The sequence below is a fragment of the Gopherus flavomarginatus genome, chromosome 11 (genome assembly GCF_025201925.1).
Source record: "Gopherus flavomarginatus isolate rGopFla2 chromosome 11, rGopFla2.mat.asm, whole genome shotgun sequence".
Taxonomy (NCBI): domain Eukaryota; kingdom Metazoa; phylum Chordata; order Testudines; family Testudinidae; genus Gopherus; species Gopherus flavomarginatus.
Window position 1 is genome coordinate 50,939,932 of NC_066627.1, and position 22,479 is coordinate 50,962,410.

At 46.6% G+C, this 22,479-nt stretch overlaps 2 protein-coding genes across 4 annotated transcripts in view; one reads left to right on the plus strand and one right to left on the minus strand.

Moving 5' to 3' along the window:
• The first annotated feature begins 97 nt into the window (after window positions 1–97).
• Window positions 98–22,479, plus strand: part of TM9SF4 (transmembrane 9 superfamily member 4) — a 27,964-nt gene continuing 5,582 nt past the window's right edge. Inside the window, exons 1-13 of one of the 3 annotated variants that reach the window (XM_050918288.1) lie at window positions 100–387; window positions 9,205–9,318; window positions 11,558–11,657; window positions 12,263–12,431; window positions 12,814–12,943; window positions 17,647–17,770; window positions 18,725–18,843; window positions 19,051–19,162; window positions 19,802–19,872; window positions 20,367–20,499; window positions 21,153–21,234; window positions 21,324–21,399; window positions 21,851–21,934. In XM_050918288.1, the coding sequence (XP_050774245.1) occupies window positions 367–387; window positions 9,205–9,318; window positions 11,558–11,657; window positions 12,263–12,431; window positions 12,814–12,943; window positions 17,647–17,770; window positions 18,725–18,843; window positions 19,051–19,162; window positions 19,802–19,872; window positions 20,367–20,499; window positions 21,153–21,234; window positions 21,324–21,399; window positions 21,851–21,934 (1,335 nt within the window). In that variant the 5' untranslated portion in view covers window positions 100–366. Of the gene's footprint in view, window positions 388–520; window positions 577–9,204; window positions 9,319–11,557; window positions 11,658–12,262; window positions 12,432–12,813; window positions 12,944–17,646; window positions 17,771–18,724; window positions 18,844–19,050; window positions 19,163–19,801; window positions 19,873–20,366; window positions 20,500–21,152; window positions 21,235–21,323; window positions 21,400–21,850; window positions 21,935–22,479 lie in introns of those variants that run through there. The other 2 variants (XM_050918289.1, XM_050918290.1) reach the window with 2 other exon arrangements.
• PLAGL2 (PLAG1 like zinc finger 2) overlaps window positions 22,152–22,479 on the minus strand; it is a 21,575-nt gene continuing 21,247 nt past the window's right edge. Inside the window, exon 4 of the mRNA XM_050918341.1 lies at window positions 22,152–22,412. Within this exon, the coding sequence (XP_050774298.1) occupies window positions 22,387–22,412 (26 nt within the window). The 3' untranslated portion in view covers window positions 22,152–22,386. The remainder of the gene's footprint in view (window positions 22,413–22,479) is intronic.

Below are 22,479 nucleotides of genomic sequence, written 5' to 3' on the forward strand. Positions count from 1 at the left end.
GTGTTACAAACAGGTTCCGCCTGAGGCCGAGCCCTGCTGCCCTCAGTAAAGATGGCCCCGCCCGTTTGCCACACAGACGGCCTGGGGCAGAGCCCTGCTGCCCTCAGTAAAGATGGCGCTGCAGGCCGTCCTCTCCCCCGAGCTGGGCCCTGCTGGCGGTAACTAGGGGGTGGGGGCGAGGGAGCCTAGCCCCGCGGAGGCAGTGCCTATGCTCTACCGGGCCCGGTCTCGCTCCTTCTTCGCTCCACCTGGAGGGCTGGGCCCGGAACCGGCTTCCTCCGCCCGTCGCCGTCTCCATGGTGATAAATTTCCCCAACCAACCACTAACTACTTCCGGTTACGTCTGTCCCGACACGTGGATCCAAGATGGCGGCACCGGGGGCGACGGTGAGTGAAGCGGCCCGGACGGTCCCTGTCAGGGCTCGGTACCAGCCTCCCAGGGCGTCAGCGGAGCGCGCCGGGCCTGAGCTCCGGGCACCACCTCCCTCCCCCGCCCCGGGGCTTGTCCTGGCCCCTCGCTCCGGGGCCTGAGCTGGGCGGTGGCCGGGCCCCGGGACGGCTGTGGCGGGGCGAGGGGTGAGTTTCGAGCCCTGACTGGGAGCGCCGGAGGCTCTGTGGGGCCTGAGGCTGCGGGGAGCCTGGGACGGGGGTGGCTGCTGGGCTCGGTACTGCCGGGGGGGGAAGGCCGGGGCTGGCCCGTTGAGGCCCGAGCTGAGTGGTGGTCGGTGCGGGAATATGTGGAGTTTCTAGACTGGGGGTTGCTTTGAGGACCTGGGCGGGGGGTTGCTGGGCCCCAGGCTTGGTCCGGGCATTGCTTTAATTCTGGAGGGTAACCCAGCTACTTGCTGGGAGTCACAGCTTCAGCAGCTCCCAGAACACACGCTCTTCCAAGAGTCTCCTGAAACGAGCCTAGCTGTCTGTGGGATTTGTCCCCCCAAGTTGATCACAGAGAGCAAGAGGCTCTAGCCTGAAATAACTGTTCTCCCTTAAATTCTCTTTCCTTTGAACTGTGTGAAATAAATACCCTTCACATGTGACCCTGACTTGAGCCCCCTGGAGATGCAGACTCCCTGCAGGCCAAGCTTCAACTCAGGAAAGCGTGAGATGCATTAGGTGTAAAGCCTCTATGTTAGTTGGTAGCAGTAGTTTCTCTAGCCCTCTTAGCTCATTGGTTCCTGTTACAAGGAATAATCTTGAGTCTAGTAGAATCACAGAAGTTGTAGGTAGGACAAACTCATTACTTTGTCTTGACTAGGAACCGTGGTCATGTTTAGGTTGAGCTTAGTTAATAAGTGTTAGAGCCCAACCTAGGATTGGGCATTTGACTAGTCCAAAAATAATGGCCAAATATTGTCAAAAACAATCAAATATTTTAAAGCACTAAGTTACTAGAAGACTAAAACAAAAATAAGATTGTACAGTCTCCAAAAGGCTTAACCTTAATTAAATACTTATGACTAATTACAAAAAGCAAGTTAGTTAACTGAGTTATTTTAACTCAAAAATGCAAAACACAGTGAAATGAAGTCCTAAAAAAAGGGAGGAATGGCATCATAGTGCAATCAAAGAGGCAGATAGCCAGGCTGCTGCCTGCATCAGGGCTTTTTTGTTGGAATAACTGACAGTATTTGACTGTGGTCAAATAAGCGGTCAGTTGGTATGACCGGTCAATTGATTGACTTGCCAAGCCTAACCCAACGTAAATTAAGGGCTTGTCTACACTGGCAGTTAATAGCACTGCAACTTTCTCGCTCAGGGTGGGGGAAAAACACCCCCCTGAGCGCAGCAAGTTGCAGCGCTGTAAAGCGCCAGTGTAAACAGTGCCCCAGCGCTGGGAGCTACGCCCCTCGTTGAGGTGTTTGTGTTTTTTTTAGAGCGCTGTCCATGACCACACAAGGCAGCATTTTAGCATTGCCAGTGTAGATTAGCCCTAAATCACTTTTCCTAGTCAGGACAAATCTTAAAAGTTTAAATCATATCTTCCCTACCCCTGCATGAGAGGGAGATAGATGGTGTGTTATGTTAAACAGGAAAGTTAGCATGGCTGTTGATGTTCTTATCACCTCCATTCACTAGCAGACTGATCTCTCTGCTGCCTTGTTGTTTTACATTTTATGCAAAAAGATCAGATTGTTGCTGTGAACATATTTCACAAAGGTGGCGTGTAGTTAAGAATTCTTGACCAAACATCATTTTGTGGGTTTTTCCCCCTGTTCTAAAACAGTGGTTCTCATGTACTCTGCAGAGCTGCGTCTTTCATAGTGATGAATTGTCATAGTCTTCAAGGAGTCTTCCTGCTTTTGTAACACAGTCTGAGACCTTGTTTAGGCCTTTTTTATTCTGCACTTCAAAAAATACATAAACCTCCCACTGTTCCACCGCTACCAATAGAGTTCCACAGTTGATAGGAACAATTGCAGAGCTAATATAGGCAAGGCTCCTGTTTCTTTTACCACTATGGTGTCTAAACCCATCTGCACAAGCATTACCACTGGCAGTAGTGAAATGAAGATTTCCCAAAAAAAGCTAATACAAACACAGGTTTCTAGTTATGGTTTCTAGAGCGGTTTTTGACCAATGCATCTTTTTTTGAAGCCCCTCTTTGCCTTTGCTACTTTGCGTCTCAGGTGGTGCAGGCTTTTTGTTTGTTTGTTTGTTTTTTGGGGGGTCATTTTAGTATCAATTCAACTGTAATCAAATTTGTGGCTGATATTAACATTGGAGGGGGTAATAAATACACTGGAGAGCAAATCAAAACCACAAAGTATTGTAACTTGGAGACAATAGAGCAGTGTGGTAGATTCCTAATTATTAGCTGTATAACTAGCTTCCAGAGGTTCCAGTCAGGTCAGGGTCCCATTGTATTGGGTGTTGTGCAAATATAAGACAGTCCCTGCCCAAAAGAACTTGCAAGCTAAAACCCTGTACCTATGGACAGAAAATTAATAGAACAGCGATAAAACAGGAGGTGTGAGGATTGAGCCAACCAGCTACACCCATCACAAAGCAAAACTATTTTCATGTCTCCTCTAATACTATTTTTTATGGAGCCAAGCATTTCAGCTGACTCAGTTTGGGAGGGAAGTGTCCATCAGACCATGTGGTTTACAATATGAAAAGGTTGAACTGTTCTTGGTAACAGCAAAATTGAGAGTAGGACTTTTGTATGTAATCCATTTAACAGAAACATGGACTTAGGCCAAACACTTAGTGCCAGGTTTAAAGGGGGATTATATTTATGTGTCAAATATTAGTGCAAGTTGCAGTGATAACACTAGATGTGTATACCCACCTTCCCTCCTTGGGTCCTGGAGGTCTTTGCAAGCATTAATTTATTACACCTCACAAAACAACCCGTGGGCGTAGGCAAGTATTACAGATGTGGGAAAAGAAGTCAGAGAGAAATCAGGTGACCTGCCTGAGGTGTCACTGTAAGTCAGTGGCAGTGCTTTTTTCTATTCTTTTGTGGAAGGATATTCATACAGATTCAGAAGTTATGTGTGTGGCTTATAAATGAGTAACATCAACATACTTTGTGGATATAAGTGTTGGGGCACTGATAGCTGGGAAGGGATGTGTGAGGGGTTGTATGTCATGTTAGAACCAGAGGATGCCATGGGAAATTGTTTCAAGATTCTTTGCATGGAATTACTGGAATTTTCATCTATTTTGCTTCAGACATCTATAGTGCCCTGTTCTTTTGCTGTGGAGTTGTTCCTTTGCCCATTTAGAAGGCTGAGGCCTCTGGGCTTGTACACACTAGCTTTCTTCGGTGTAACTTAAGTCGCTCAGAGACATGGAAAAGACACCCCCCGAGGGATGTAAGTTACTCTGACTTAAGGGCCAGTGTGGACAGCGCTGTGTTGGCAGGAGGAGCTCTTGTGCCGACGTAGCTACTGCAGCTCAGGGAGGTGGAGTAATGATGCAGACAGGAGAGTGCATGGAGCGTCTGCAGTAGCAGCGGTGCAGCTGTGCCACTGTAGCTATTCTAGTGTAGACTAGCTCTCTGTTTTGTGTAGAGGTGAGAGCACAGGAGGCTGTTAACAGCTCTCCAAGTGTCAAGGGGGCAGTCTGAAACCAGCGTGAATGCAGCGTTTGTCTCCTTGCCAAAGGCTTTCAGTAGCTTCACTGAGTGCATGTGAAAGCTGGTCAGAAATGTAATAAAGATGAGCTTGTCCAAACAATTGCCAAGAATATCGAACAAGACTGCTTTAAAAACATTGGGACACACTACATAGATTTCTCTTCTCTATTTTTCTGGCTTTTCTTCCAAGCATGGCTTTATGTGAGTTAAAAGGGGCCTGGCACTGCCCCAGTATAGAGGTTGGAAAGATGCACACTAACTGAAAGAGCAAATCACACAATGAAAGGGGAAAAAAATCAGTGTATATGGTGTCCGTCACCACTCAGCATCCCTACCCCTCCACTTTCACCCTTTGAGTACACCTACAATGTCACTGGGTTTGCAAGTGAACTTTGAAACTGTGGTCAGAAGGAAGTCCCAAAGCAAGCTGTGTATAGTGCCTGTGATACGACTAATGTTACTGCCATCTGAGGTTAGCCTGTGTGAAATAAGGTCCTGGTGCTGTTCCTAATAGACACGTCACTGGCCTGCTTGCTGGCAGTCTTGGCAGAGAGGCCACTGATTTGAATGGGCTTTGAGACTGGCTTTTTCACCCCCTGGAGGTGGTCTCTCCAGTTTAGGTTTGAGGCGTGCTGGCAGACAAGCATGGAGAGAAGCTTGCGGGGTATTTGTTCTGTGGATAAAGTGTGGAACTCAGTTTCTTGTGCTGGCATCTTCAGTGGCTGTAAAGTCTCACGCTGTGTGCACGCACTTCTTAAAATAGAATAAAAAGATCTAGTGAGCTCCCATCTAGCCAAGACACAGGCAGGGGGCTTAGCTCTAGACAAGTGTCTGTTTTGGAAATCACTAACAGACTCACAGATTAACTGGTAGCCATTCTTAACAACTTCATAAATTAGGTTCATAACAATCAGTGGAACTTCCTGCTGGAATAGTTTGCTCATGTTAAATCTGGTGATTATTCGGAAGGAACTTCTTGGAGGGAATTTGGTATGTGACTCTGCCTGATGCCATTCAGTCCTGAGTTTCACACTTGGAGGAACGTCACTTGTCTGGTGGTTTGATTGTGTAGTTGAGAGGACCTGAATTCCTGGTGAGAAAGGGTTACTTAGCCTCAGAGCAATAAGGGAGTTCTCTCTCTGGTCTATCTCAGTGAGATTTCACTTTCAGGTCCGCAGAGAAGCATAGAATTCCTCTGCAGCTCTCTGCTTGTGGAGAGGACTTAGAAGTAGCCTTATTTGAAAGAAAGTGCTCCTGCTTTTTCTGTGTTTTCCTCTCCTCCAGATGTTGTGCCTGTCCCTTTGATGGGTTTATCACAATGGAATGGGAACACTAGTTCTTGTCTTGCTATCCAACTTCATAGTGAATAATGCTGCTCCAGCTGCTTGTTTTCTCTCTCCTTTGGGGCTTAGCAGTTTTGTGAGAAACTAAATAATGAAACTTAGTCAATTATGACTCTCGTGCTTAAAGTTTTCTGTTGGGATCTGGAATTGTGTAACTCCATGATACCACTTGTTGTCACATGGTGCAACTTCCCAGTTACCCCAGTGGGATTTTCCATCACTAGAGTGATTTTTCTTTTTGAAATATACAGTGTGGGTGGAAGCCACAGTTGCAGAGACCTGTCCTCTTGGAGGTCTACTTTGATGTATCAGTCAGAATGTCATGCCAATGTTTTAAGGCTCCTTTACATTTGCCAGAGTGATGTAAAGGACAGTATGGCCTTAGAAATGCTTGCAGTGCTTTAGTGATTAGAACTGGTCTAAATTTTTGAACTGAAAAAATTTCCTATCAAAATGTGCTCCTTGAACTGTTTACTACTGGAGATGGTCAGTAGCCAATATAAATTGTGAATTTGATTCCCCAGCCCTCACTTGCTTTTCAGTTGCCTATGATGTAACACTGAACATATTTGTTCACTAATAACTAGAAATAAAGAGCTACAAACCTAGCTACAATACTGTTTGGCAAGGAGGATGGGGGATTTCCTCCAATGCTTCCTACTTCCATTGTATCGTAGTTTAAATAAATTATCAAAAGAATTGAAACCAGAGTGATTATATTGCATTATTTTGACAAATAAAATGTGCAGAATTTTAAAATATCGTGTACATCATTTTTATTTTTTTTGGCACAGAATTCCCCCACGAGTAAAGTAAGCAGAGTTAGGGATTTTTTAAGGAGACAGGACACAGTCCTACAACCTTTGAACTCGTTTAGCTCCCATAGCAACCTAAAGGAGTCTCACATATGGAGGAACTGCTGGGCTAGGCCTTGAAGTTGTGCAAATTGATTGGCCCATGTCCATATTGTTGCAGCTAAGTTTCTTTTTTGTCTCAAAACAAGGAAGCAAACCTGCAAATGTGAAAGCAAAGGTCCTGGTAGCTGCATGAACTCCTTCCATTTCACGTGCTCCGTGTTGTTATGCATTGGACAGCTATGCCAGGAATCTAAACTGGAGAGTTCCCTGAAACCCCACCTGTCTCCTTCCTCCTCTTTGTCCTCTTGGCTTCACCTTCAAGGTCTTGCTCAATCTCATCTCTGCCTGTGCTGTATCTTTGCTCTTGTTCTCTCCTCTCAGTCCTCTCTCCTTGAGGGTCTCTGTATCTGCAGCTCTCAGCTTCACACCACCTTTCTGGCTGGCCATTGCGTCTGGAACAGTCTCCTTCTGTAAAATGTCCACTGAAGACCTGCTACTTTCTTAAATCCTTCCTGTGATGCCTCCAGGTCTGCTGATTTCCTGAGCCACACCCCTATATTCTGTTTTATCCAGTTACAGTGTAAGCTCCTAAGGGCAAGGTTTGTGCCTTATACTCTGTTTTGTAAAGTGCAGTGTGTTTCTGACACTATATAAACATTAAGTGTAGTGGCCGTGACAGAGCTGGCAGCCGTGGGGAAGATGTGTGATGCAGAGCAAGGATGATTTCTCCTCTTAGCGTTTTATCCACCCTGCAAGACCTTTTTCATCATAACGGGACCAAACTGGGTTCATGCAGAGGCTTACAATGTAAAGCATTTATTCTCTAGATTAGATTATTGGACTTGGGGAATATTGTGTTGCAGTTGAATGAATATGAGAAATCAGAGAACACCCCTATGTTTAGTGTGACAGGGTGTCCATTGCTTGGTCCTGCATCTCTGTTCAAGGTCCTTTCTGTTGACTCATGCAGGCAGCCAGACCAGGTGGGGCCTATTAGCTCCAAGGGTACAGACAGTAGAGGGGAAATAGAGCCAGGTACAGAGAGGCTCTGTAGGGGAACATCGGCATAGCTAATTTCAGGAGGAAGCTTACCTTGAGGTTTGTTACTTAAATTAATAATGAAGAAACTCCAGGAAGGGGTAAGTTTTTGGGCCATATCTAGTGGGTGCTTACAGATATTGTGGTGCTTTATCATAGACTCACAGTTTGGGCTAGATGTTCTCACTCGCCCTCCTTGTTTTGAGGCTGTGCTTTGTCATGATTGGTGGGCAGTTGTGAATTTCCAGAGGCCAGCATATTCTCACTGCTCTGCATGGTGTCCATTGCCTCTGACTTACATTAGTTTCCTTGAACCTGCCAATACAGCTTTTGTTGGACAGGCAGTGCATAGCCTCTGCAAGACACTGCATCCTCAGAAGTGGTAGCAGGCTGCCTCCAGAGTACTCCCAGACCCATCTCACTCGCCCCAGCAGCTAAACTCTGTCCCTGACTGGGCAGTGATCCACCAGTGCAGCTTCCTCCCTTTTTCCTCTTCTAGTCCCATATCATTTGGCCAGCCTGTTCCCTCTTTTCTATTTTCTCTGTTTCCTTCCTGTTCTCTCTTGTGATTCCTTTCACCACTTCCCCCAACCCTTGCCTATAGACATAGTAACACCAGCAGAGTGAAATGGACTTTGCTGCTTCTATAGGGAAACTGCATGGGAAAGTGTTGACTGTAGGCTTGTCTCACTGCACTGTTAGCTCGAGGTATAACTGGAGTGTTGCCCCGAACCTGCCCCCATCCCTACACAAATCTCTAGCTTGAGTTAAGTGGTGCTTTAAACTCCAGCTAGCAGACCCATTGAGAGGTAGGGTTGATGCTTGAGCTTGCAATGCAGGGCATGCAGCTATAGGTTATACTCCTGAGGGCATTCTGTGCCAAAAAATAAAAGTTCTGCGCACAATAGTTTAAAATTCTGCAAATTTTATTTGCCAAACAATTGTGGAGGTTCCAGCGTGGCAGTGGGGAGCACAAGCCATGGGCTGCACAGAGATGGGAGATCACTGTGCAGCTGGTTCTCCTTGGGGCACGGACTCAGTGATGAGGCTGCACCCAACTCAAACATGGGGCAAGGACCGGGCCTGTCCCAGAAACACTCAAGGGCCCTGCCCCTCTGTGCCAGGTGCACCAGGTGTGGGCAGGCAGGCTCAGCAAAGCAGGATCCAGGTGTGGGTTGAGAGGATCCTGTGTGGGGGGCAATCTGCGGGCGGGTGGCTCAGTGGGGGATCCGGGTTCAGGGGGGATCTGGATGCACAGGGGCTTGTTGGGGGTCTCTGGGTGCAACAGTAATAGGACTCTGCAGGGGGGTCCAGGTGAAGGTGATTGGGGCTCAGTGGTGGGAGAGGTGTGGGGATAGAGCTTGGCAGGGGGTCTTGATGAGGGGAGCTCAGTGGGGGGTCCAGGTGCTGGGGGAGTGGGGCTCAGTGGGGTGGGGATCCAGATGCAGCTGGTTGGGGCTCGGTGGGGTAGGGATCCGAGCATGGGTGGCTCATTGGGGTGGGGCTCATCGGGGGGTGGGTACTGAGTGAAGGTGGGTGAGGCTCAGCGGGAGACTCTGGGCTGGGTGTGGGTGTGCCTGGAAGCCAGGCTTCTCCCCCCGCCGCAGGGATGTGGTTCCAGCCGCTTGAGGAGGGCAATCCTGTGGCTGTAGTTTGCCCACCCCTGGCCTGGAGGTGAGGTGGGCACGAGCCGCTTGGCAGGCCGCAGGAAATAGCCCCGGGCCGCGTGTTTGAGACCCCTGTGTTAGACCATGCAGCCTTTATAAATGTCATTAGCGGAGTGGGGAATTTCTTGTCCACCATGCCACCTTTCTTCCATCAGGTTTTTCTCCGATGTGTGTCCCGCAGGGGGTACAGCTGTGATATCTCTTTTCCTTTCCAGGAAAGGCTGATGTGTTTGCTGATGCTGCTTGCGCTCTTTCATGAAACAAGCTCCTTCTATGTACCAGGTGTAGCTCCTATCAACTTCCACCAGAAGGACCCCGTAGAAATCAAGGTAGGATGGATTTCACAGAACAAAAATGGCAAGAGGGAACACATTTATTTATAGCACAGTAGCCAAGTGGGATGACCAAAGTCAAGCTTTGGAATCCTGCCTCTAAAATTCAGTGCTTATGTAAAATGTCAGTAAAAAGAGGCTTCTGGGACCATACCTGTTCTTCTCCTCCCCTGCTCAAGGTCCCAACTTATTTTTTTATTCTCTTCAGTTTCTCTCTTTGGCCACCCGTTTCTTCTCTCAAGTATCTTTGAACCAGGCAAACAGCTGTGCCAGAATCCATATAGACGTCGCTCTGCTTGGCACACAAGGTTTCCCAGTGGCATTGGTTACAAAGTGAAAGTAACCAAAACTTCTCTGTCCCCAATATTGTGCATGATATATACATGAGGTAACTGAGTGTTACCTCCGGGCAGCACTTCGGCCACAAGCAAAGCGTGAAGTGGCTGTGTCCTGCAGATGATGGGATAAAGCCAAGGATAGACCAAACACTTTAAAGTTGTTAGTTCTCACGAGCTCTTTCCCCTCGCCAGGAATAAACTGAACTCCACAATATGCCCCCACATCCATCCTCCAGACCTCAAACGCCCACGGAGATGGCAAAGGCTGCCACAGGGTGTTGGCACTCCCACACAGTGTTATTAATACCCAACTCTGGAACTGTCTGTCCTGCTGGGAGAGAGTTGAGACTTGCTGTCTAGACAGCAACAGTCTTAAAGCCAATTTTTTATTTATTCTAAAGCTGTGGGCTTAATTCCTTACAGGGCATCCAGAAAAGTAGATGTCTGTGGGGATGCTGAGGTTGGCTAGTCATATACCAAGCACAATGCAACTTTCTGGCCACAAATCCCTTGACCCAAGCTATTTTTAAGCAAACAAGGCTAGCCCTGGGCTACAGTAAAATCACAAAGTAGCCTCAGGAGGGATTGGATTGGAATAGCAACTCTCAAAAGGATTTCAAAAGCCACTTGTCCGCCAGCAATGAGACCAGTTGGCAAATCTTCCTGTACGTTTCCAATAAGTGAGGTTGGCCTCCGTTACAAACAGCTCCTGTTTGTCAGAACAGATGTGCCCTTTATATTGGATCTCTCTGCACCTCAGTTGTGCCCTGCATTTTTGTGGGTGCCCGCCAGCAGTATTCAGTTTTGTCAGTATCCATTGTGTCTTCAGAAGCAGCTTCTGCTCAACTCTTCATATAGGATTGAGGACATGACTAGGGCCAGGTCTCTATTACAAACTTTTGTCAACACAGCTATGTTGGTCGGGTGCATGGAGGGAGATCTCTGACCACAACTGTGAGGAAAAGCCTTCACTGCAGAAACAGTTATTCCCGCAAAAGTGCAACTTTGCTTGGATGAGCTTCCTCCACAATGGGAGTGCTCTGCCAGGATCGTTATACTGGCAAAGCGCACCTTGTGTAGAGCTGGCCTAGGATTTTTCCAAAGGCAATGACAGTGGTAACGACATACCGTTTTCACGAACTTGTGACCCATTCATGTGCTTCAGAAAATAGGCTTGGGAGAGAATCAGGAGGACTGTAGTTATAGAGGAGTGACGCTCCAACTACATTGGGCACATCTGCTTCAGGCATTTCTTTGCTACTTAAAGATGGGGCTGCTGCAGCAGGTTGGCACATTGAACTATTAATAGGCTGCAGAGGTGAAGAAGTCCGGATTAAAACATAACTTCCATGTCCCCTTTGCTAGAACAGGGCTCCAAATAAAGGCTTGGAACTAATGTGTCTGGATATGTGTGTGTCTTGAGAAGAAGACAGTTGCATGGTAAAATTTGAGAGGGATACCCTTCTGTTATACACAGTGGAGTTCACTCTCCCACTGCTGCCCAACCGGTCCTACTCCGTTCTGGCTCTCTGGTGCCCTAGTTAACTTTGCTGATGGAGGTGTCACTGTGATAGTTCCTGTGCTTAAGAAAATTGCTCCACTAAGCCTGATGTAGCTGGTGGAGTTGGTAACCTTACAGACTTCAGTTACTGGAGAGTTAACGTGCCGTGGTTGGTGAAGGTATTTCCTACACTTAGTGGATTAATTGTTTGGTGGTGGTGGGAAGGACAGTTCAGATTGTAAGACTGGCTTTCCCACCAATGAGACCAAGTGTTTTTCCCTTTGAAATTAGTCTCCTGAATGAGACTTAAACTTCCAGCTGATGTAGGGAGTGTAGGAAATGGTCTGAATACTTAGCGGGTCACAGAGGGGAAGATAACAGCTGCTTCTTTCTTCAGGCTGTGAAGCTCACCAGTTCACGAACCCAGCTGCCATATGAGTACTATTCCTTGCCTTTCTGCCAACCCAGCAAGATAACGTACAAGGCTGAGAATCTGGGTACGTACCCATCATGCAGCATGATCTCAGTATGTAAATATGTTGCTGTCTAAGCCTGTGAAATGTCCTAGGCTGAGCAGTAGCAGCACCTGTACTTGGAACACAGTCATATTTGCAGCCCTACCTCTTGCATGGTATGGGTGTGAGTGACTCCAACGTGTGCATTTTAAGTGGGAGAAATAAATGCAAATGTAGCCTATGATAACCTGTGCCTTAAAAGAGGGGAGGCGCTCTCCAGTGTACCATGCTTATCTTGCTAGTTGATCAGAGGCAGCAGCAGGAAGCTGGAATTCCCAGTTAGCCAAGAAGTGATGGGAAACGCTTCTTTGGTGGGTTGTTATTTCTGTAGGTCCCTCAGTGTACTTGGTGCTTCAGACAAACAAGACAAGATCCTTGCTCCAAACTGTCCTTTTGCATCTCTTTCCATGCAGTCAGCATATGCTGTAGCCTCTTCAGCTTCCATAAGGCTCTGCTGTCCACGCTGTAACTCGCTGAAGCTGCCCTCATTGCTCCATGATGTGCAGCATGCTAGAAACCCGGTGGCAGAATCAGTGTTGCTTGATAATGGTGTCCCTCACCCCTCCCATTGTGTCTCTGTTTCCCAGGTGAGGTTCTGCGGGGGGACCGGATAGTAAACACGCCATTCCAGGTCTTCATGAACATAGAGAAGAAATGTGAGGTTCTGTGCAACTTTCCCAACAAGCCAGTCACCCTGACAGTGGAACAGAGCAAGCTGATTGCAGAGCGTATCCAGGAGGATTACTATATCCATCTGTGAGTTGCCACCAAATCTCACTCCTTACCTGAGGAGGTTGTGAAGTCTAGGACTATAACAGCGTTTAAAAGAGAACTGGATAAATTCATGGTGGTTAGGTCCATAAATGGCTATTAGCCAGGATGGGTAAGGATTGGTGTCCCTGGCCTCTCTTTGTCAGAGGATGGAGACGGATGGCAGGAGAGAGATCACTTGATCATTGCCTGTTAGGTTCACTCCCTCTGGGGCACCTGGCATTGGCCACTGTTGGTAGACAGATACCAAGCTAGATGGACCTTTGGTCTGACCCGGTACGGCCGTTCTTATGTTCACTGTGGCAGGGTTGGGTTGGAATCGCTGTGCTGTGGGCTGGTTTGATATGAAAACATTGTGTCTCTTCAGTATTGCTGATAACTTGCCTGTGGCCACGCGGCTGGAGTTCTATTCAAATCGTGAGGAGGAGGAGAAGAAGAAGGAAAAAGACGTGCAGTTTGAGCATGGATACAGGCTTGGTTTCATGGACAGTAATAAGGTAACCTGTTCTTGAAGCTTCCTGTATAAAGCCTCCGTAGGATCCCTGAAAAAAATCTGTTCTGAAGACCCTTGTGGGCCTCCTTCAAAAAGTATAAAGTGCACCATGATGTTCGATGCTGCCACCAGGTGCGAGGGTTGGAAGTGCTGCTGAATGGCTGTATGCAGGACTGAAATATGGTATTTTAGATCCTCAGGCCTAGGCAATATCATCACTTAAACCACTACAGCAGCATCGCTGCCATGCTACTGGAGCACTTCAGTGTAGGTTCTCCTGTTGTTGTTGCTAATCCACCTCTCCGAGAGGCTGTCGCTAGGTTGACAGAAGAATTGTTCTGTCAACCTAGCGCTGTCTATGCTGGGGGTTAGGTTAGCTTAAGTACGTCACCTGGGGATGTGGGTTTTTCACACCCCAGAGCAAAGTAGCTGAGTCCATCTAATTTTCTAGCTGGCCCTGAGGGAATGGAAAAAACAGTTAGAGAAATGGTGTGGCCTATTGATTAGGGGACTGGGCGCCAGGACTCCCAGGATTTGTTCGTAACTCTGCCACTGATTCACCAGATGACACTGAGGATGCTTTGTGCCTCAGTGTCCCCCTCTGTAAAGTGGCGGTAGTTACTTCCCAGGAGTGCTGTGAGGATTATCTAACACTTGTAACTTGCTTTGAGATCCTTATATAAATGCCATTGAGTATTTCTGACAATATTTTTATTAACAAAAGGAACTGGCTGGAATACAATCATGGAGAGTGTATTAATTCAGTGTAGAGAGCAAAAATCAGAATTCACTCGCATAAAATCCAATTGTTTAAGAACATAAGAACGGCCGTACCGGGTTAGACCAAAGGTCCATCTAGCCCAGTATCTGTGTACCAACAGTGGCCAATGCCAGATGCCCCAGAGGGAGTGAACCTAACAGGCAATGATCAAGTGATCTCTCTCCTGCCATTCATCTCCATCCTCTGACAAACAGAGGCCAGGGACACCATTCCTTACCCATCCTGGCTAATAGCCATTTATGGACTTAACCACCATGAATGTATCCAGTTTTCTTTTAAACACTGTTATAGTGCTAGCCTTCACAACCTCCTCAGGTAAGGAGTTCCACAAGTTGACTGTGCACTGCGTGAAGAAGAACTTCCTTTTATTTGTTTTAAACCTGCTGCCTATTAATTTCATTTGGTGACCCCTAGTTCTTGTATTATGGGAATAAGTAAATAACTTTTCCTTATCCACTTTCTCAACATCACTCATTTTATATACCTCTATCATATCTCCCCTTAGTTTCCTCTTTTCCAAGCTGAAGAGTCCTAGCCTCTTTAATCTTTTCTCATATGGAACCCTCTCCAAACCCCTAATCATTTTAGTTGCCCTTTCCTGAACTTTTTCTAGTGCTAGAATATCTTTTTTGAGTGAGGAGACCACATCTGCACACAGTATTCAAGATGTGGGTGTACCATGGATTTATATAAGGGCGATAATATATTCTCAGTCTTATTCTCTATCCCCTTTTTAATGATTCCTAACATCCTGTTTGCTTTTTGACCGCCTCTGCACACTGCGTGGACATCTTCAGAGAACTATCCACGATGATGCCAAGATCTTTTTCCTGACTCGTTGTAGCTAAATTAGCCCCCATCATATTGTATGTATAGTTGAGGTTATTTTTTCCAGTGTGCATTACTTAACCTTCATCCACATTAAATTTCATTTGCCGTTTTGTTGCCCAATCACTTAGTTTTGTGAGATCTTTTTGAAGTTCTTCACAATCTGCTTTGGTCTTAACTATCTTGAGTAGTTTACTATCATCTGCAGACTTTGCCACCTCACTGATTACCCCTTTCTCCAGATCATTTATGAATAAATTGAATAGGGTTGGTCCTAGGACTGACCCTTGGGGAACACCGCTAGTTACCCCTCGCCATTCTGAGAATTTACCATTAATTCCTACCCTTTGTTCCCTGTCTTTTAACCAGTTCTCAATCCATGAAAGGACCTTCCCTTTTATCCCATGACAGCGTAATTTACATAAGAGCCTTTGGTGAGGGACCTTGTCAAAGGCTTTCTGGAAATCTAAGTACACTATGTCCACTGGATCCCCCTTGTCCACATGTTTGTTGACCCCTTCAAAGAACTCTAATAGATTAGTGAGACACGATTTACAGAAACCATGTTGACTATTGCTCAACAGTTTGTTTTTCTACGTGTCTGACAATTTTATTCTTAACTATTGTTTCGACTAATTTGTCTGGTACCGACGTTAGACTTACCGGTCTGTAATTGCCGGGATCACCTCTAGAGCCCTTTTTAAATATTGGCGTTACATTAGCTAACTTCCAGTCATTGGGTACCGAAGCTGATTTAAAGGACAGGTTACAAACCTTAGTTAATAGTTCTGTAACTTCACATTTGAGTTCTTTCAGAACTCTTGGGTGAATGCCTTCGGGTCCCGGTGACTTGTTACTGTTGAGTTTATCAATTAATTCCAAAACCTCCTCTAGTGACACTTCAGTCTGTGACAGTTCCTCAGATTTGTCACCTACAAAAGCCAGCTCAGGTTTGGGAATCTCCCTAACATCCTCAGCCGTGAAGACTGAAGCAAAGAATCCATTTAGTTTCTCCACAATGACTTTATCATCTTTAAGCACTTCTTTTGTATTTTGATCGTCAAGGGGCCCCACTGGTTGTTTAGCAGGCTTCCTGCTTCTGATGTACTTAAAAAACATATTACCTTTGGAGTTTTTGGCTAGCCATTCTTCAAACTCCTCTTTGGCTTTTCTTATTACACTCTTGCACTTAATTTGGCAGTGTTTATGCTCCTTTCTATTTGCCTCACTAGGGTTTGACTTCCACTTTTTAAAGGAAGTCTTTTTATCTCACTGCTTCTTTTACATGATTGTTAAGCCACCGTGGCTCTTTTTTAGTTCTTTTACTGTGTTTCTTAATTTGGGGTATACAATGAAATTGGGCCTCTATTATGGTGTTTTTTAAAAGCGCCCATGCAGCTTGCAGGGATTTCACTTTAGTCACTGTACCTTTTAACTTTTGTTTAACTAACTCCCTCATTTTTGTATAGTTCCCCTTTTGAAATTAAATGCCACAGTGTTGGGCTGTTCAGATGTTCTTCCTACCACAGGGATGTTAAATATTGTTATATTGTGGTCACTATTTGCAAGCGGTCCTGCTATAGTTACCTCTTGGACCAGCTCCTGCGCTCCACTCAGGATTAAATCTAGAGTTGCCTCTCCTCTTGTAGGTTCCCGTACCAGCTGCTCCATGAAGCAGTCATTTAAAGTATCGAGAAATTTTATCTCTGCATTTCATCCTGAAGTGAAATGTTCCCAGTCAATATGCGGATAATTGAAATCCCCCACTATTATTGGGTTCTTAATTTTGATAGCCTCTCTAATTTCCCTTAGCATTTCATCATTACTATCACTGTCCTGGTCAGGTGGTCGATAATAGATCCCTAATGTTATATTTTTATTAGAGCATGACATTTCTATCCATAGATTCTATGAAACATATGGATTCGCTTAAGATTTTTACTTCATTTGAATCTACATTTTCTTTCACATGTAGTGCCACTCCTCCCCTTGCACGACCTGTTCTGTCCTTCTGATATATTTTGTACCCTGGAATGATTGTGTCCCATTGATTGCTCTCAGTCCACCAGGTTTCTGTGATGCTGATGCCTATTATATCAATATCCTCCTTTATCACAAGGCACTCTAGTTCACCCAGCTTATTATTTAGACTTCTAGCATTTGTGTACAAGCACTTTAAAAACTTGTCCCTGTTTATGTCTGCTCTTTTCTGATGTGCCAGATTCTTTTTTATGTGACTATTTATCATCTGATTTGGCCCTTACATTATCCTCTTCCATCCTCTGCTCCTGACTATAACCTGGAGATTATCTATCATTAGACTCTCCCCTAAGAGAAGTCTGTGTCTGATCCACATGCTCCTCTGCAGCAGTCGGCTTTCCCCCATCTCCTAGTTTAAAAACTGCTCTACAACCTTTTTAATGTTTAATGCCAGTTTAATGTTTAAGTGTGACGCAAACAAATATGATTAAGGAGGGAGGTAAAGGGCATATAATAGTAGGGGAAATAAAAAGACATTGGCCAAGGTATAAGAACAGCCACCTGGCCACTTTGTGGAGATTTCAGACTTGTGTGCACATGTATGTGTAGTTTGCAAGCACAAGTACCATTATTGCATGTGCCAATGGCCAGCTATGTGTCTGACTCATCATTTGTTCGTATGTGGTGTAATTGTGTGTGCAGTTGCACATGCCCTTCTGATCACTGGGGATGAGGGAAGCCTTATGTACTTATGGAGCTGCTGTGCTTTGCCCATACATGATCGGGGCTGTAGAACAGTAAATTCAAAGGAGCACCTGTTGCTCGTGGAGTTGTACCATGCAAATACTGTTGAACAGTTGGCTGGGTTCTGCCCCTTAGTATGTCTCTGGTCACCTGATCTGAAATGGAGTGAAACACTCACTCTTCTTGTGACCAAAAGCCTGAGAGAGTAAAGGAGCAGGATCTCTCGAGAGCGCAGAGAGAGAGAGAATGCAGCCTTGCTGGGTAGCCCAGATTATCTGAGGCTGTTGGAGTCTTTAACCTTCTGGGGAATGTGCAGCTGTTGTCTGTTTCTCCCTTGAGCCACTAACACTTTTTTTAATGTCAATCTATTTTAGTTCTACCTGCACAACCACCTCTCCTTCATCCTTTACTACCACAGAGAGGAGGTGGAAGAGAATCAGGAGCCCACCTACAGGGTTGTGCGGTTTGAAGTGGTTCCCCAGAGCATTAAACTTGAAGGTAAATTATGTAGTCTACCCTGGCCTGTAAGGATGGCAGCAGAGCTCCCTACAGGCACTGCCATCTGCATTGCAGGTCCAAAGGGGAACCTAAATCCCAGGTGGCAAGTCCCAGTTGCAAAGCAGACTTGGACATTGGAATGAGGGGTTTTGTAATATGCCCCAGTAAATAAAAGCACCTGCTCTGATACAGAAGCAGTGAGACACATGCGTGAAACTGAAATGAACCACATGAGAAAACTGATCAAAGGAAATATCCTTTTGCATAACTAACCTTTGTAACTCATTGCCACTAGCTTTCACTGAGGCTACCAAGGTTCAAAAAGAACGTGGACTTAGACATTAATATGGATAAGGAGAACGTCCACGGCTACACTGGATGGAATTTTAAAAAAATTGTTAGATGGTATATAAGTCCACCTGTTTCAGGGCATGAGCTAACTTCTCGCTGTTGGGGGTTGGAATGAAACTCCCTGTACGGGTTCTGTTATCCTATGCATGTTGGGAAGGTGATGGACTTTGGTCTCATCTAGTATGGTGGTAATTATGATTCTGCTACCTCCCTGGGTGTGGGAGGAGGTGGGGGGTTGATGGGTCTTGTGTTTCTGGTGGAGCTGAGGATCCACCTGCGTATTTCTCTTCCACACCCCTGTCTTATGAAGCTCTATCTCTGTAGCCTCCATCTTTCCAGCTAAGGAGGGGCCTAGCCAGGGTTCCTTTCAGGGTGTGTTTATGCTGGTCCTTTATTGGCTGGAAGGATAGCTTCTGAACAATGCAGAGCTGCGCTCAGCCTCCAAGGGAGGGAACGTGCTGTCCCCTCAGTGCATTCTGCTCTCTTCAGTAAGAGCAAGACTGGGCCTTAGATTTCTGGGGGAAGCTTGGTTGCCCTTCCCTTTGTGTGGTGGAGGGAAATGCTAAGGTGGTACATACAACCTGTGGATGTTTTCTCCTATAGATCTGAAGGCAGATGAGAAGGGCATTTGTATGCTGCCTGAAGCTGCAGGCTCAGCCCCTCAGGAGATAGATCCCACTAAGAACAACCAGCTGCTCTTCACCTACTCTGTCCATTGGAAGGTGAGGGAGTAAGGAGGGACTTGGCTGACCAGTACCCTGGGATGAGGGAAGAGCATGTGCTGGGCTCCAGAAAGAAAAGTGCTGTGGGTGTTCGTGTTGCAGACGGGAGTAATGAGTAGTGTGTGGGTACACTGATGAGCAAGAAGGGGGAGCTGATGGCTTTGGGGTGTCTTATCAGTTTCTGAACATGCTGCTCACTCTCTCCAGGAGAGTGACATTAAATGGGCTTCTCGCTGGGACACCTACCTGACCATGAGTGATGTGCAGATCCACTGGTTTTCCATCATTAATTCCGTCGTGGTTGTCTTTTTCCTTTCAGGTGAGTGAGACCTTGTGGCGGGGGTTAATCTCCCCATTGCTAGCCACTGGGGGTCAGGAACTTGCTTTAAACGTCAGCTGCAGGTGGGCATGTCTGAATTCCCAAATAGGTGCAGTAAACAAAAGGTATTGACACGGTTAGTTTGTGTAAAACTCCCACCCCAGGCAGCACCTTTGGAGTCAGCCCTTGGCTTTTGTTTCTTGTATGGTCCAATTGGACTTTGGGGTGGAGGAGTCCATTCACGCTTTGACTTCTGCCACACACCATGCTCACGAGTATTGGTGTGCAACTGTCTCTGCTCCTTAGAGCTCCACAGCTTAGTAGGGAGACTGGGAACAAATCTGGAAAGACAACATGGCCTTGTTTGTGCATAAGTACTATTCTTTGCCCTCTGAGGGCTTGATCCTATGGTCACTAAAGGCAATGGCAAAGCTCCAATTGACAGTAGTGGTGCAGGAGTAGGCTCTGGGAGAGCAGCTGAGTTGCCTAAGTCATGTCGCGTGGGACCAAGCACAGAAGGAATGAGCCAAGGAACTGAGTCCAAGTTGTGGTTCTGTAGCATCTAGAAGAGTAGGCATGGCAGGGTTACTTGAGAGCCTTGTAACAATGTCTCATTCACTCTGGGTTTGTGTGTTTTAGGTATTCTCAGCATGATCATTATCCGCACTCTCAGGAAGGACATTGCCAACTACAACAAGGAAGATGACATTGTACGAAATGTATCTATTCTCCTGCCGGGGAGCTGTGTAAAACCAGAACATGTGGGAAGGGGCCCTTCTCTGAAGACTTGATGCATTTCTCCCACCCCCACTTTGTTAGAGAGCACTATCGAAGGTGGGAGGGGCAGTTCTGTAATAAACTGATGGGAAGGATAGGCTGGTTAGGCGAGCCACTGGTGCATTCAGCAGCTGAGCTGCTCAGCCATGCTGCTGGGGGTTCATTACCATTGACGTGATTAAACTCTTCCAGACTTACTGAGTGAGTAGCTAGCTCAGTGAACAGGTGTCTTGGTATGTGACAATCCAGATCTTAAAGCTGTGTTTAGAGACCTTCAGTTTAAAACCCAAGAAGAACACCGTCTCTTGTCAGAATGATGGAATCCCTGAAAGGGAATTGGTGTAGGGAGAGTGTGACATCCTGAAGGAGCCTGTGTTTCCATCTGGGTGATAGAATCTTAATGCCCCCTTTTCTGGTTTTGCTACAGGAAGATACAATGGAGGAATCTGGTTGGAAACTTGTGCATGGAGATGTCTTCAGGCCTCCACAATATCCCATGATTCTCAGCTCACTACTGGGCTCTGGAATTCAACTCTTTTGCATGATCCTGATAGTTATCTGTGAGTATCACCACTGGGTTTGAGCAGTCTTAACAGAGGGGAAGGAGAATTATCTAATGATATAGGCCTGATCACCAGCAGAGCTTCAGGAGCAGGTGATGCTTGCCTTGTCTCAGGATGAGCCTCTCCATTTGCTGGCTATGTCCTGTTTCAGGGCAGATTCAGACTATAGAGCCATACTCAGTAGTTCCAGGTTTCTAGGTGCCTTTCCCTAAGGAAAGCACCCATATTTTTCTATGTAGTGTCACCTGTTTTTGAGTGGTTTGGATGCTGGGGTCCACCAGTGATCTGAGAGCTCTGTGTTGGGCTGGCTGGTGGAGTTGTGGGCAGACTCTAAAAGGTAAAGCACACAGTCTTCCTGAGCTGCACCTGTTAATGTAGTTAGAAACACTACGAGGTTTGACATGTATTGCTCCTATTTGAGACCAAAGCCTTGGTGCTGCGTGGAAGAGTCTTATCTCCCTCCTTGTCTCTGGCCACCAGAGGCTGTTGGTCTCAGGTCTGACCTGAGAAAATGAGTTCTGTGTGGGAGGTGAAGCGATCCCAGGCTGCTGGATTCTCCAGCCAGATGATGTGAACCAGGGCTCCTCTAGTGAGCATTCGCTAGAGCATGTCCATCAGTTGCAACCTTTCTCTCGTGTTTTGCTTTGCAGTTGTTGCCATGTTGGGGATGCTGTCGCCTTCTAGCCGGGGAGCCCTGATGACTACAGCCTGCTTTCTCTTCATGTTCATGGGGTAGGTGTGTCTCCTGCCCTTGTACTGTGATACTGTTGCCTGTCAGGTAATGGGAGATAACCTGGCTTCTCTGCTGTTTTCCATCCCAGGGTTTTTGGTGGGTTCTCTGCTGGCCGTCTCTATCGGACGCTAAAAGGCCACAGATGGAAGAAAGGGGCCTTCTGTGTAAGTGACTCTTTGAGTCTCTTTGCCATGCTTTCCCGAGGCAGAATACACTTCTTGCTTTTGATCGTAGTTAAGAATCCTGCTGTAGGCATTGCTGAGCAGGTGGGCATTGCCTGGCTGTATCAGAGAGAGAGAAGCTGTGTGTGGGGTTGGGGTCCTGGCAACTCTGTGGGCGGGAAATCCTGACAAGAAGAGGCATGCATGAAGTGGAGGGGTGTTTTTTTTTCTGCACCTAATTTACCCCAGTGATGAGCCCATTAAGAACACCTGGGGAAGCGATGCCCAAACTTTTCCTCTTGTCGTCCTGTCTTCCCCCACCCCCCCGCCCATAATGGAGGTTACAGGGAGTGGTTGGAGACTGAAGGGTGGCGTGCCCCCCCAGTTTGGGGACCAGTGACCTGGGGAATAATGAGTTCCCACTCTCTCTTTTAACATATGCTCTTTCCCACAGACGGCAACCCTGTACCCTGGTGTAGTCTTCGGTATCTGCTTTGTCCTGAACTGTTTCATATGGGGGAAGCACTCCTCTGGAGCGGTGTGTACCCACTTCTCCTTGCAAACCTGGCTGGGTAGGGTGATCATAGAGTTCTTGGGAGGGTGCTTAATCTCTGGGTTCCTCTAGTTTATGGAGGTGCCTGCAGTCAAGAGCTGGGCCTGTAATGGTGAGTGTCTCAAAGCAGGTTTAGGCTGGTGGGGTCCAGAATGCTGTTGAAGGGAAGTGTTCCATCTGCAAATGCCCTGGTGAGGGGCCTCTCCTTGGTTGTGCCTGTTGAGAGGGCCACAGTCTGACAAGCAAACACACAAAGGCAGGAACAGTTTAAAAAAGCAAATAAGTGCATGTTGAAAAGGACTTGCCTGCACACCATGAGGTATTTGAAGCTATCCCTGGACACAAGTAGGATGTGAGGAGGGCTCCAGGGAGAAGTGAAAGGGATGCCTGAACCCCAGGCAGGGTGGAGCCCAGATCAGCTGCATTTCCAGCTGTAGCTAAGATGCTGCAGGGGAGTTGTTACCTGTGGGGACATGAAAGAATGAGAGATTAGATAAAACTGGCTGCTATGGGACATAGCCTCTTGGGTT